The 15,274-nt window shown below is 38.8% G+C and overlaps 2 protein-coding genes across 10 annotated transcripts in view; one reads left to right on the forward strand and one right to left on the reverse strand.

Moving 5' to 3' along the window:
- The window catches only part of LOC124233820 (cyclin-T2), a 39,855-nt gene extending 35,535 nt beyond the window's left edge, over positions 1 to 4,320 (forward strand). For 8 of the 9 annotated variants that reach the window (XM_046651045.1, XM_046651046.1, XM_046651049.1 and 5 more), the window contains one exon: positions 89 to 4,320. In XM_046651045.1, coding sequence (XP_046507001.1) covers positions 89 to 1,516 — 1,428 coding nt within the window. In that variant the 3' untranslated portion in view covers positions 1,517 to 4,320. The remainder of the gene's footprint in view (positions 1 to 88) is intronic. The other variant, XM_046651047.1, reaches the window with a different exon arrangement.
- Positions 4,321 to 10,278: 5,958 nt separating this feature from the next.
- LOC124233826 (mitogen-activated protein kinase kinase kinase 19-like) overlaps positions 10,279 to 15,274 on the reverse strand; it is a 42,497-nt gene continuing 37,501 nt past the window's right edge. The window contains exons 10-11 of the mRNA XM_046651067.1: positions 14,188 to 14,885; positions 10,279 to 10,345 (exon numbers count right to left, since the gene is read on the reverse strand). Of these exons, the coding sequence (XP_046507023.1) occupies positions 10,279 to 10,345; positions 14,188 to 14,885 (765 nt within the window). The remainder of the gene's footprint in view (positions 10,346 to 14,187; positions 14,886 to 15,274) is intronic.

Below are 15,274 nucleotides of genomic sequence, written 5' to 3' on the forward strand. Positions count from 1 at the left end.
ATATATTTAATATAAATTTTTTATAAGCAAAGAAATTTGTATTACATTCCTTTGCTGTCATTGCTTCTTTTGTGTTTTATTTAAATAGGCTAATCAGGCGGCCAAGAAACCAAAAGTAGATGGACAAGTATCAGAAACGCCACTTCTTGGTTCATCTTTGGTCCAGAATTCCATTTTAGTAGATAGTGTTACTGGTGTGCCTACAAACCCAAGTTTTCAGAAACCATCTACATCAGCATTCCCTGCACCAGTACCTCTCAATTCAGGAAATATTTCTGTTCAAGACAGCCATACATCTGATAATTTGTCAATGCTAGCAACAGGAATACCAAGTACCTCATATGGTTTGTCATCACACCAAGAATGGCCTCAACACCAAGAATCAGCAAGGACAGAACAGATGTATTCACAGAAACAGGAGACATCTTTGTCTAGTAGCCAGTACAGCATCAACTTTCAGCAGGGACCTTCTGTGTCACTGCATTCAGGATTACATCACAGACCTGACAAAATTTCTGATCATTCTTCTATTAAGCAAGAATATACTCATAAAGCAGGGAGCAGTAAACACCATGGGCCAATTTCTGCTACTCCTGGAGTAATTCCTCAGAAAATGTCTTTAGATAAATATAGAGAAAAACGTAAGCTAGAAACTCTTGATCTGGATGTAAGAGATCATTATATAGCTGCCCAGGTAGAACAGCAACACAAACACGTGCAGTCACAGGCAGCCAGCAGCAGTTCTGTAACTTCTCCCATTAAAATGAAAATTCCCATCACAAATACTGAAAAACCTGAAAAATACATGGCAGATAAGAAGGAAAAGAGTGGATCGCTGAAATTACGGATTCCAATACCCCCCACTGATAAAAGTGCCAGTAAAGAAGAACTGAAAATGAAGATAAAAGTCTCTTCCTCAGAAAGACACAGCTCTTCCGATGAAAGCAGTGGGAAGAGCAAGCATTCCAGCCCACACATTAGCAGAGACCATAAGGAGAAGCACAAGGAGCATCCCTCCAACCGCCACCACCCCAGCAGCCACAAGCATTCCCACTCACATAGTGGCAGCAGCAGTGGTGGCAGCAAACACAGTGCTGATGGAATACCACCCACTGTTCTGAGGAGTCCTGTTGGCCTGAGCAGTGATGGCATTTCTTCTAGTTCCAGCTCTTCAAGGAAGAAGCTGCATATCAATGATGCATCTCACAACCACCACTCCAAAATGAGCAAAAGTTCCAAAAGTTCAGGTAGTTCATCTAGTTCTTCCTCCTCTGTTAAGCAGTATATATCCTCTCACAACTCTGTTTTTAACCATCCCTTACCCCCTCCTCCCCCTGTCACATACCAGGTGGGCTACGGACATCTCAGCACCCTCGTGAAACTGGACAAGAAGCCAGTGGAGACCAACGGTCCTGATGTCAATCACGAGTACAGTACAAACAGCCAGCATATGGACTACAAAGACACATTCGACATGCTGGACTCGCTGTTAAGTGCCCAAGGAATGAACATGTAATACATTTGTTTAGGTCAATTTTTCCTTTACTTTTTTAATTTAAAAATTGTTAGAGTGGAAACTTCCTCCTGATCTAGCAGTGGTAACACCTGCTGTTGCTGCCACTGCTTCAATATTTGTAAGTGCTGCTTTATTCTTCATTCTGAAAAGAAGAGATTATAGTAAACAAGTCTTTATCTCCACATATGATAGTGTTATAAATACTGTAAAAGCATGGAAGGTGCGAAACTCAGTATTTCTACAATTGCAGCTAAGAACATTAGGATGAATGGCTGGCTGCTTTTAGAAATATAAGATGCCTCAAGCATTCGTTATTTATAATTTGAATACTGTAGCTATTTGTTGTTGTTGCTTGGCTTTTTGAATGAGTGTAAATTGTTTTCTTTTGTGTATTTATATTTGTATGTATGATTTGCATGTTTCAATGATAAAGGGATAAAACAGTATACTGACAACTGTTTACAAGAAAGTGGAGAAAAATGTACATACATTTTTGTATGTTTAGATATTACCATAAATACTCAGGATTGGAGCTGCTTGTAAGTATAACAATATACAAAATAACTTTATTTTATCTTGTCAGAGTCCATCACTAATCTAAAACAAAGGTGGCACTTTCTCATGTTAACCTTAAACTCTAGGCCTTACTGGAAGCCACTGAAGGGGGACACTTCACTACCAGATGGGTATGCGGTGCCACAGATGGTCATACACACTGCGAGGCACTGAACTTTTGCCTTCAGAGGTTCTGACCAGCTTGGCTGCTGAAATAGCCCCTGATTTTCTGAAGGCTTGAAGAGGGAAAAAATAAAAGTTTACATACTCTTGATGTGAAGTGCATTTAAGTGTTTGTTGGCTTGTGGCAGTACTATAAACACAGAGCTGTTAATAATGGTTGTGTAGATTACTGTGATTTGAAAACTAAATTCACAAAACTTACATAGTGAAGAATTAGGTTTTTTCCTTGAATAAAGAACTTTAACACTACATATTTCAACAGTAAACAGGAATCGCTTTTCCTTTAGCGTTCAGAATGGCACCGTATTCTTAAACGTCCTCCTCCCGTGAAGCGTGTTTGTGTGTGATGCCATATTTCTTTTTCAGGTAAATGCAGTCTTCCTTATAAAAATGAAATTAAACCTATTGCTCTCTCACTTCTTTTATATTCTAACAATAAATAAAAAGAAAAGATCACTGACTGTGCATTGTACCTGTACTTACAGCTTCTGGTTGTTATCAGGAAGCTCTGAGAAAAAAGAGTCAGCCTCCATCCAGGTGAACAGCTAGTGGAGGTTTTACATTTATTTGCACATCTCAGTATATCTGTTGGGGTCAAGTTTGCACAGTCATCTGACTTCTGAACAAATGATAGACTTTAACTTGTTTAAACTTTGTCTTAAACACTAGTAATATGTCTGGTTTATCAGCTAATCTTGAATTTATTCTGTGGTAAATCTTTGAGCTGTTGAGTATCTTTGAGATGGGTTGAATTCAACTTCTGTTGAACTAAAAACTGTCTTAATTTTTCCTCTATGTATATGAATTATTTTTGTTACAAAGCCACTGATATGTGCACAATTGTAATTTTACTCAAGTTTGTTGCAGTTGTAAATATTAGAGAGTTTAATCTCGTGCTCTACTTTTATTTAGCAATTACCTAATTTGCCGGTAGCTTTATGATTTTTTAAAGATAATTGTTTATTATTTTGTCAATGTTATTTGAACTTAGGATGCTAGGACCTTCTTTCTAGGGACTTTGCATAGCTAGCATGTCCTAACATTTGTTCTTGTCTTGCATAACTTTAGTAATCTTTGTCATTACATGTAACTTTGTTGCTCTGTATGGCATATTATTGTATCCATAAACATGGTAATTTTGATACAGTTATACTTTTACAGTGGTACATAATCCAAGGACTAGTATAGAATTAAGCTGAGTGCAAGATGAGGGAGGGAAGGGTTTTGTTCTTGGTAATTTAGATGTGAAACCTCTAAGGAGTTATCATGTGAAATGACATAGGGTGGTTGTGCTACTGTACAATTGGGGATGATAATACCAGGAGTTTTAATAAGATTTTGTAAAGAGTATCCAGAAAAGTAGTGAACTTATTTTCAGTATGACATAGAAAACAATGTGAATATTTAAGGTCTGTGACTCTACTTAAAACTTCACTAAGAATTTGCAGAATTGTTTTGAGATGTGGGAATAAAGGTAATTTTGTTGAATCTTTATTGGTGCTAATGATGGACAGTTAAAAAGGTAGCTAGTGTATATTGTTATGGGTCAGTACTTATTAGTACTTCCAAAATGGAATTTGAAATGCTATGTATTCACTTTTCACTCTGTAAATGTAATTCTTTACAATGACTTTATTTATTAAAGGGCAGCCAGTTGTAATTTTTACAGGATTGTGTGAGCTATTCAAACTCTTTAACCTCTGAACAGGATATTAGCTTCCACAACCACAATGGGGATAAATATAGAAATCCGTTTTAGGTTTCTTTTCCATTAAATGAAAACCCTTATAATTCATATTACCATGAATTTGCTTTAACCATCTCATTTGCATAAATTAGTTCATCAACCTGGTCCCAATAGGCTCAACCAAAGAAAAAGACTCCAATGAATGGACATTATTACTGAGTCTTCTTGTAAGTAGCCATAGATAAACCAAAATAGTATCATCAAATTTAGGTATGAAATTCCACATGTGCAAAGTACTGTTAAGGTGATACATTTTTGATGAGATTTTTTTTTAATGTTTGAAATATTAAAAAGCATTATCTTTAAATATCCTATAAAAGAGTGATTCATTTTTTAGTTGTGTTTTCCCTAGATCATAATAGATTTGTTACCTTTATGCAGAAGCACATTGCATAGAAAAACTTTACTTCTACCTCTTTCAGCTAATTTTCCAATATTGAGCTGTGCCCCCTAAATATTTGCCTTAGCTACTTTAAAATACAATATTTTCAGAACCAAAGCAAAGGAGTGTGTTTTCACAGAAACATTCTCAGAGGCCTACTTTACAAAACTGGTGGCAGTATCTTTTGATGTTAAGACCTTGCAAAATGTCCTAGTTTTCTTCCGAGGTTCATTTCTTGTTGCAGGTATTTAAATACTGAAAAGTAATCTACTAATTAACCCTAGGATTATCTTTTAAAGCAGATATAGGTGCATCTTGATCTTCCTCTGGGTGTGCAGGTTCATTCTGGTTAGAGTTCTTAAGGGTCAAAGAAAATTTGTACCGTGATACATGGTTTCATGCAGGATTTCATGAGGAGTGCTTACATACTTGTGCCAACAGATTATAATTATGTAGGTTACCTTATTTTTTTGGCCCATCTATCCTCTTTGAACTAAAGAAATGACTAGTTGAGGTCTACTTCAGAGAACCAAATTTAAGATGTTTTTGTTACCAAATGCCTTACCTTAAAAGCATTTTAAGCACCATTTTTTGGTTATAGTTGATAATTTAAATTGCTTTTTATTCCTTAACCAACCATAGAAATAAACCACTTCTTACATATGCATGACTATTACATAAGTTATTATAAGTGCCCTTGGTTGATTAGATATTTTAGGGTTTTGCATTTACTGTGGAACTAAGTAAGGATTTTTTTTTTTAACATAATATCTCTGAAAGAAGGTGGTTCTGTTCTCAAATAATCCCAGTATTCCCAAATTTTATCTCAACGTAAAGCAATTGTTTCTCACCTGCTACAGGGCTTAAATTGGTAGGTGATTTTTAAGATGTCTTTGCTGAGGAAAACTTGAGAGCTTTTGTTATGAAGAATTCTTGATTCAGCAGCCTCCATCAAGAGGCTTTCTTGAGAAGCAGTGTTTACTAAGTCCATTTACGCAGATGAAAGATCAGCAAACCCCACACTAGGGGGAACTTAGTTCACAGGAGTAGAACTAACTGAGCTCACAGGATGATGCGTGCTCGTCTCATGTGCCCGTCTGTTTATGATAGGCTGATTTGAACCAGGATTTTTGCATTGGAAAAGCAGCACTTTCTGTCCCTGTCCTCCTAGGTTGCCAGGTTATGATACCAGTGTGTTAATTTGAGAATTCACAGCTATGTTAATACCTGAAATTTGATCACTGTCAGCTGAGGCGTGTAAGCCAAATAATCAAAAGTTTGCTTGTTTTGTAAGAGAAGTTTGCCTCTGAAACACCTGTCTTTACAATAGAGGTGATCTTGCCAGTGGATTTGGAATGTTCAAAGTGTTCCAGGTCTGATACCATGAATCCCTTTTTTATTCCTCAGTGTCAGTTTGAGCACAGCCAGCTTTTGCTTCTGACTCCTCTTTTCCTGTTCTATATAATTTACCAGTATCTCTTCTGCCTAACAGATTCTTTAGGTTGGTTGATAAGGGGGATACATTGGAGGTTGTATGTCTAGGAGTAATTCTGTTCTTATAAAAATGACTTAACCCATTTGCTGTGATCCATTTATCTCGAAAGTAAATTCTGAGGGCTGTCTAATATCCTTTATTTCCAAGTTTTGGGAGGAAGTCTCACTTAAAACCTGTTTAGTAGCTGGTTTGATTTGATTTGCCTATTGTTAAGTAGGGAGTGCATTCTTATTTTTAAGATGTGTTTTTCAAGCAGTTTCACTTGGTTTGAAAAACTTCACGTGTACTCACTTGTTGTCAGCAATGATTGGGATTTCATTTTCTGAATGTACACAAAACCCCCCAAGGACTGTTGAATAGGATGTTTGCTGATAGAAAATCCAAAACAGGAATATGTGTATATGGCATGAATTCAATTAGTCATTGAATTTCAGCTCAGTATCTATTACAAGGAATTATTAATAAAATTTGTTTATTGACAACATAAATCCAAGGCTCTAACATGTCTTGTTAATGTGAATCAGAAATAACTTTTGGTCCCTGGGAAATGTGGGAAATAAAGTCTCTGCTATCTGTTACTCTTTAGCGGAGTAACTTTATATCATCAAGCAGCATGGCCTCTGCGGTCATATTGTCCGCATTCCAGTCTCAGCCCTACCACTTAGTAGCTGATGACCTTGGGTGAATTACTTGACCTTGTGCCTTGATTTCCTTCCCTACAAAATGTCCATAATAGTACCTATTCGTGGGTTGTGAGAGAGAAGGCTTGGGTGATCAGGGAAGGCTAAATTGAATAGATGACACTGAGGAGAATCCTGATAGAGGTATATTTTGGATATTACATGGAAGGATGAAGGCCAATCCCGGTGCATTAAACTTGAATGTGTATTAAATATTGTATGCCTACTGTTTTCTAGAATTTAAGTTGTGATTCTAATTCATAGGGAATTTTCTTGTTTAATCTCTTGCATTACCTCCACAAAAAGCAAAGAGTAATTACAGTTATCTGGAAGAGGAATTATCCATAAAAAATATTTAATCACAAACTGCTTTAATATGGCTGCTCTCCAACCCCCCATCCCTTCTACTGATTTTCCTGCACCTTCCACTTGAAAGAAAATGGAAGCCATGCAATGGCTTTAATAAAATAGAACTAGGATAGAAAAGTTACTTCCTCTAAAATGCATTTTAAGCCTAAATGTAAGATAAATGTTTTGAAATCACATTAAAAGATTTGATGTTGATAATACCAGTGAGAGCTTATTTTATCAGCATATTATAAATTACCTGTTTTATGTAGAAATGTTACAAAGTAATTCCACTTAACCAAAGTTAGTAATTCCATTTAATAATTCATCCTACTTCCTCATTTCTTCCCTCCTTTTTTCTTCTGTTGTCAATATAATGAAAAAAATTGTGCATGTTTATTTTAGCTCTAGTATGTGACCTGCCTGTTCCCTCCCTGCAGCGCCACCTCCCAAAGCAATGTAGGGCTTCGCTGATGAGGGGTTTTATCATATTGCCATGAAATTAAGAGGCTTACTGAGACCTTACAAACATCCAGGCATACACCTGAGAAGTTTTCTTTAGTCTCAGTCCAGAGGAGCAACTGCAGGTTTGAGAAGTCATGGCAATAGGACAAAGTGTATAGCCTTTCCTCGGGGACTGTGCTGCTGCAACTTTTAACAGCACAGTGCCACACACACTTTCTTGTTAACTTTGTTGATTACCAGTGAAGGTACAGACCGCCTACACCAGGTACTTCCTGTTGACAGAATCACCCAGAAAGCTTTGTTAAATGCAATTTTCTACATTACATAGCTACTTTAAAAAGAATTAATACTTGCAAGTCCAGCAAGTATGAGGAATAAAGATGGCCTGGTAGGTGATGGAGGCTTTTGACCGCTCATTGAGCAGATCAAGTGGATTTTTATCTTGGAGCTACTCGTTACACTGTAGAAGGCCTAGGACTACTGTAGTGATCCTGCAGGAGGCAGTGGGTAAAGCGAGTAAATGGTAATACTGTGCACTCCCCGATCCCATACCACAGTTTGCTCTTTTCCACTATGGCAACTTTCCTAATTCAGCTACTGAGAATGTCCACAGTGTAAGGGCTAAAGTGGGTTAAAGTTAGGAAGATGCTGTAGAGTTTGAACTGCTTTTAGAATTTTACTTGAAGAGTTAAACTTTTTTTTTTTGTTTGTTTGAGTTTGGGGCCCAGAGCATACAGGAAGATTCAGTACATAATGAAATGCACTTTTCAAAGTGATTGAAAACTTGGGGCATTGTGCATCTTGAAAAAGGAGGTGGTCATAGAAAGGAATGCAGTGTTGCTGGTAAGTGAAAAATGAAAAGCTTTTCACACCATTAAACTAGTCAGAATCACTAACTGGACTGGTGAATTTGTTTATCAGCATCTCAGTGGAGTTTCATTTTAGTAAAACTTAACGATGTACCTGATGTCATTCATAAACCACAAATCTGGGAGGCAGTAGGGAAAGGGCTCTCTAAAGTCAGACAGATGTGGCAGCAATCCCAGCTCCCACCTGCCCGTTGGATGGCCTTGAGAAAGTTACTTAGCTCTGAACTCTGTTGTCCACTAATAAAGTGGGGATACTGCTACCAACCCAGACCAGCCAGAATTAAAGGATGTGCCTTTCTCTGTTAAGAGCTCAGTGAACTCTAGCCCGCCCAGCCCCTGCCTGTCTGCACTCCCACTCTCCTTTCAGCCCTCTTCCTCCTAAGGAAGTTATAAAGGGGACAAACATCTGGGCAATGGGAAGAGCATACTTCCGATCTGTCGTGTGTTAAACACAATGAATGACAGAAACAACTGAAAGCTTGTAGGACAAAGCCTTGCCTATTGAGAACCTCATATTCCAAAGGTGTGTCCAGTATTATCAATAGAAGAGGAGTAGGTTTGTTAACACCAACTTCGTGTGTCCGTTACTGCGGTTTGTATACAGAGTATAAGCATCTTACTCTGCCCTTTTCCCATAGAGTTTAATAGGCTTGAATGTAAATAATTAATTGCTCCAAAATCAGATATAACGATTCAGGTTTTAAAGAATGCTGAAGATCCCTACTGAAATTTAAAAAAAAAAACAGCCCTTTAACAAGATGATGTTTCAGGTTATGTTGATATACAAGTAAAATAAGGAACATTTGCCTTAAATTCCCATCATATATGACAAAAGAACTGTACAAATTGGAGAGAAAGAAGGAAGGTATACCCACAAAGACCCATTTAAACATGTTGGCCAAAGTAAAATCTGTTTTAACTCACTTGGACTGCATTTTGCATTTATTTCTCCAAAACTTGAAGCAGCAGCTTAATTTTGACAAAGCCTGACAACTCGTGTTAGAATACACCTACAGTGAGTTTGCACTTGTACCATCTTGAAATGATAGCAACCAGTGAAAACAATCTGTAAATGTAACTTAAACAATAGGTGTCAATGAAATTTAGTAGACAAGTGGAATCGACAGCATTAGAAACCTTATCAAAACGCCTAGTCCACCAACAAAACAAGGGCTTGTAATAATACTGAGAACTTGTCCATGTTCGTTTTTGTGAGGTTTTCCAATGTTCTGGAAATGAAGGTGAAGAGTGACCTCAGCGGGGATGTCCTTCATTCAGGCGAAGTTAGCCAAGTGCCCTGAAAAAGTTTATATGCTCAACCATTCTCCCCTTAGATCTAGCTTTGATCCTACTAGTTGGCTTAGGTTTAGCTAGTTCTAGATGTGGTAATGACCTAATTCATTCTGCAAATAAGTGAAGACCTTAAATCAGTCTGAGGTTTATGGGGCCACTTAGTCCAGCTTCTCGTAGGTGGAGACTCTTAAGATCAGAGACCCTCTGATCAATGAAATACTAAGGCCCTTAGTTCTTCCTGTTAACCTTAAAGCTCTCATGATCTGCAAGGTTAAGATTGCCACCAAAGAAAACAGAATCTAGCATCTTTCTACTCAACTTCTCACCTTCCTCTAGTCTCCTTTGCAAGAACTAAGTAAGATCTTTACCCACGAAGCAGGAAAATACACTTTTCTTATTTTTATACTTTATTTCAAACTGATAACATTAAAATTGACAGGCCAAAAATAACAGGAAATATCGTGTAAGGCAATAGAGATTGTAGTTCCTGGATAGACAAAACTGTAAACACTGGAATAGGTCTTTTTGTTGTTACTGAGAAAATTTTCTCATACATGGGTAAATTGTGACAGAAGCTTGAGGAGACTAACATGTAACAAACTTTTCAGTTAGTGACACTGCAGGATCTGGTTAAATTGAGTTAGATTGGCTTTCCAGTAGGAAAACAAAGGTCCCTTCACCATCATTCCCACAGTGAAGCAATAACTGAGTATAATGGAACTGGGAAGGACGTCTTCATGTATGTTCAGTGACTTCTCTTCAAGAAGGAGTGCTTCAGGAGCTGGACAGCAGAAGGTCGCTCATGCTGGTCCCTAAGAAGGGAAAAACACATTAGAAGCAACACCCAACAGTGTGCCTGCCAACTAGGTCTGCTTGACTCAATGCCAACTTTAAAGATGGAAGTTCAACCTCTCCCAGTCAAACAGACTTGGGTTGAGTCCAGACTCCAGTTTTTAGCTGTGTGATCTTAGGCAAATGCTCAGACTCTTTCCTCATCAGTAAAATGGGGATAACAATAATACCTAACTCACTGGGAAATTTAAGTAATGTGTGTACAGCTTTTAAACAGTGTCTGGCATGTAGTAATTATTAAAAAAAAAAAGTAGTAACTATTATGATTAAAAGCTAGGCCCTACTTTTCCATTATACTTTCATTCAGTTTGGGTTATAATTTATATACAAGTAAAATTCACACTTTTAAATGCACATTTAATGCACTTTTAATTAGTATTAAATTTACTTTTAAAATTTAGAGACATTGGAATCCAGAATTAAAAAGCCTTTAATAAGTAGGCATTTAAATGTGCTCTGGTGATTAATTGAAATAATCCCATTTGGAGGACTCTTGGGTGAGCATAAAGTAAAGAGAGAGAGTTGCTCAATTAGTACAATTGTGGCTTGGGTTTTTTTCCTCAAGAAATTGAAAAGCCTTTGTCAATGAACTAATAAACCAGTCAATGGTTATCAGCAATGACCTATTCCAAAGGCGTTCTTTTGCTTAAATTGGCTATCTTTGGGTAATTTTGGAAGCAAATGACCATGAAAAATAGCCCAGGTGAAAATGGAAATAAAAATAAAATAATAAAGAAAGTGATCGGAAATCATTTTGAAATCAAAACCTTTCCCCCAGGAGGTTCTCCTTGACTTCACAATATGCAGAAATCTCCTCTCCAAAAATCCCTTCCATAACCTGGCTACCCTTTCTAGCTGCCATCCTGTTTATTCTATTCCTGCCAAATTTCTCTAATGGGGCCAAACCCAGTGTCTTTTTTTTACAACATTCATTATCCTGAATCCTTAACCATTCAGACTACTCCTCTCTGTATAGAAATTGCCCTCTTAAAATTAACCATGACCTTCTGGTTACCAAATTTAAGGAGCTTATCCTCCTTATCTCTGTAGCATCTCCGTCCTGAAATAATTTCTGCTTAGACTTAGGGGAAACTGTTCTCTTAATTCTTCTCCCCCCTTAGGGCATCTCTCTTCCGCCCCCCCCCCCCACCCCCACCCCCGCCTCTCTCCTGACCTCCTTCTCTTCCTTTCTTCCAGGTATGTGCTAGACTTGATGCCGTGCATATTCTGTTATCTTCTCCCATGAGAATTTTCAAAAACATTTTCCTCAGCCTTCTAATTTTTTCACAACTATAGCTACCAACCTTATGATTCACGACCACAGCTACCAACCTCCAATCTTAATTGCTTTCCAGAGCTCCAATTTCATAGCTTCAAATGTTTCCTTAGATGAAGGGAACCCTCTTCAACTTCCTCCCCTGTCCTTCTTTCATGACTTTCAATTATAATTTCTTCCCTTATCCAGACTCAAAACCATGAAGTCCTGTCATCCTCCATCACCAAGTCTTGATTCACCTTCCTCTGAAATGTTCTGGAATCCTTTTTACAGTCCCACTGTTGCCACCACCATCAAAGTCCAAGCTCTGGATTCCCGCGTGATCTTCTAGTCTCAAGCAGCCTCCAGTCAAGGTCTGTCAGTACGCTGCCATATGACCTGCCTTCCCAAAGACCTTTTTCTTCATGGCATTCTCTACCCTAAGTCCTTTGCAGTCCCCTGCTCTTCACTGTCTACTCCCGCAAAGCTAAACTCCTTGGCCTGACTTCCCAGAACTTTCAGCCTGCCCATAGGAATACCCCTTACTTCTTACTTCTCTCCCAAATCCATCTCTGTTCTATTCAGTCTTTGTTCCTGGTCTGCACCTCATCACCTCTACTTCTGAATTTTCAAGAGTGCATTACACCCCTTCATTTCTGACTATCCACACCTGCAAGGAGTATTGTCATAGACATCAGGTGAGATTCTAGAGTCTTTAGAGTCTTTGCCATAGAATTTCAGGAGGTAATTATATGCTTGTAGATGACACTAACTAGGTAAGGTGTATTATTAGTATTCTCCCTAATGGTTATCAACTATAGAGCCCTAATTATGTGCCCCAAACTCTGCTAAGCAATTTACATACACCGTTTCACTTAACTTTCACAACAACCCTATTAATTGATTATCAGTGATGTGAGTTGTGTATTGCTTAGTTTATTAAGCAGTGGTTCAAAAGGAGAGCCATAAAAGAGATTCCACCCTTTCTTTTTAAACCTTTGTGTGTGTGTGTGTGTACATGTGTGTATGAGTAATGACAACTTAAAAGAATAGCAAGTAGTTTCTGTGTTTCTGTGGATCAGTGATAGATAATTGTTCAGTTTATAACAAAGCAACTACAAGAGTGTTAAGAGCTAAGACCAATCTCCAAAACTAGTACTGGTCCATGTGATATTCCTAACACCTTTTATGTGTTTGGGGTTTTTTAGGGGGAGGAAGGGCAGCTCTGTGCCTGGGACTCTGTCCACAAAATCCATGCTGGAACACCTACAGTGTCTCTGCATCTCGGGATGCCCAGAACTGCACCCCTGGAGTATGTGTTCCTGCCCTGGCCCACGTCTTCCCCTGAAATTAACCAGGACAGGCCGATACACGCATGCTGGGGGAGGGACGCAAAGGGTCTGAAAGAGAGGCACATTCATCGGCAGAAAGAGAGACCTGTGGGTTCCGAGATTCGTTAAAACTAAATGACCCCCCTGGGAGTGGGAAGTTGCCCTATATGCTTGCTGAAAGCTGAGACACTAGAATTTTTCGTCTAGGAATAAGAACATACTTCCATGAAAGGGAAGAAATAGCGTTAGGTTGTCAGGCCTTCCTCATCCTGTACATGCAACCAAATGTTGAGCCTCACGAGGTGGTAGATTTTAGGCTGTTCTGCATCATCCTGGAGGCCAAATGGGTGGGCTCCAGCACCCTACCTTACTCTCAGCTCCCCCCAATACATGCACATACACACACACACTTTAGCCACAACCATCTCTCTGCTTTTACATTTTATTGTTTGAATTAAGATTTTATATAAGTGGAGAGTGCCCAGCTAAAAAAGTTTGAAAACCACACAAGTGGGTAATTTCTAAGGTCCCTTACAGCTCTAACATTCTACCCAGAATTTTATTCCATAGATAGTAGGGGACATCAGGACAAGGGAAAACAGACAACTTTTGGGGGCTTTTCTGCTTCTCCAAATCCTCAACTTGATGCTTGAAATGCTCCAATTAGAGATTTGTTCCTTTGGCTCAAAATGTTTCTGCTCACTTTAAATGCAAGTATTTCTGGGAGAACCAATATGTTAATTCTGTCAGTCATCAATCAATCAATTCATATCAATCCCTCAATATGAATGAATTTTTCACATATTTTCACATATTTTCCTGAGGGCAGGTTTTAGGAAAGAAATGAGAACACTTTTGTTCCCTGAGAGGGAAGGCAGCTTAGGAAAGGGAAACCTAAGCACAGCTGATGTCTTTTCACTGTGTGAGTAGATCTTTAGCCATTTTGCCCCCCATTGATTTGGGGAAGTAGCATCAGGACCTGATAAGACGTTTAATTGAGGCACTCTCTACTTAAAGCGTCACCTCCTAGACCCGGATATAACAAGGAACACAATCCTCAAGATGGCTCATCATGATTCCTTTTCACACAAAATCACTCCCTACTTCATTTCATAGCCTGAGCAGAGCTTTTAATGGGCCATAAATTACAGGGGAATTGTCAGCTGCTTAAAATCTCTGGGGACTCCTCCTCCTCCTGCTGCTTTCAGTTTCTTACCTGGTTAGGCATAAGCGCACGAAGTCTGCTGCATTTTCTGAGAAGTGTTCTGGTAAAGGAGGCATCAGCCCTCTGTGTGCTCCAATGTAAAACATGGCTGCCATCCTGTCCATGGAAGCCAGCGGAGGCTTCCCTGTGGCCATCTCAAACACAGTGCAGCCAATGCTCCAGATGTCTGACTTCCTTCCATAGCCAGACTCATTGATGACTTCTGGGGCCATCCAATATGGAGTCCCATGCATGGACTTAAGCATGTCACTATGGGTGCCATTTAAGCCAGCCCAGGCCAAACGCTTGGCACAGCCAAAGTCGATCAGCTTGATTATTCCAGTTGGCATGAGCATAACATTATTTCCTTTGATATCTCGATGCACCACACAGTTCTCATGGAGATAAGCAACACCTTGTAGAATTTGTTTTGTATATTTACAGAACACCATCTCAGGCAATGGTCCAAAACGGTTTATAATACTAGAGATTGAGCCACCCGGAACGAACTCCATGAAAATGCTTACAATGTTCTCTTCCAAGCATGTCCCCAAATAGGCCACAATGTTGACATGTTTCAGTGCTTTGAGCAAATCTACTTCTTCCTGCAGTTTCTGGTATTCTTTTTCAGTAGCCAATTTTTCAGAGGTATCCAAAGCCACCTGTTTTACAGCTATTAGCTGTCCTTGGCTAGTTAGACCACAATATACCTAGAAGCAAACCAATACCTTATTATTTAACGTAAATGATACAACTTGTTCACAAAATGCCTCATGTGACATTTGTTTCTCCCTTCTCTTCTCAAACCCTTGTCTTTCTCTAAGTGGAACATCCCTGCCTAAATTCAAAGGACTTAAGCAAATTCAAAGTTTCAATGGAGCCAAGATGGGATGAGCAGCTTGGTAAATGGATAATGACTTGGAGACAAGTGGCCTGGATTGGTTGGTACCTTGGCTTCACCATTCCCTGCTGTGTAACTTTGGGTAAGTTGTATAACCTTTTTGACTTCAGTTTTTCTCATCTATAAAACCAAGGTAACAATGCTTACCTCACAGATACCTATGATGACTACATGAGATGGTGGTTTGGGAAAGCTCCT

This window comes from Equus quagga, unplaced genomic scaffold (assembly GCF_021613505.1).
Source record: "Equus quagga isolate Etosha38 unplaced genomic scaffold, UCLA_HA_Equagga_1.0 252_RagTag, whole genome shotgun sequence".
In the NCBI taxonomy this organism is placed as follows: domain Eukaryota; kingdom Metazoa; phylum Chordata; class Mammalia; order Perissodactyla; family Equidae; genus Equus; species Equus quagga.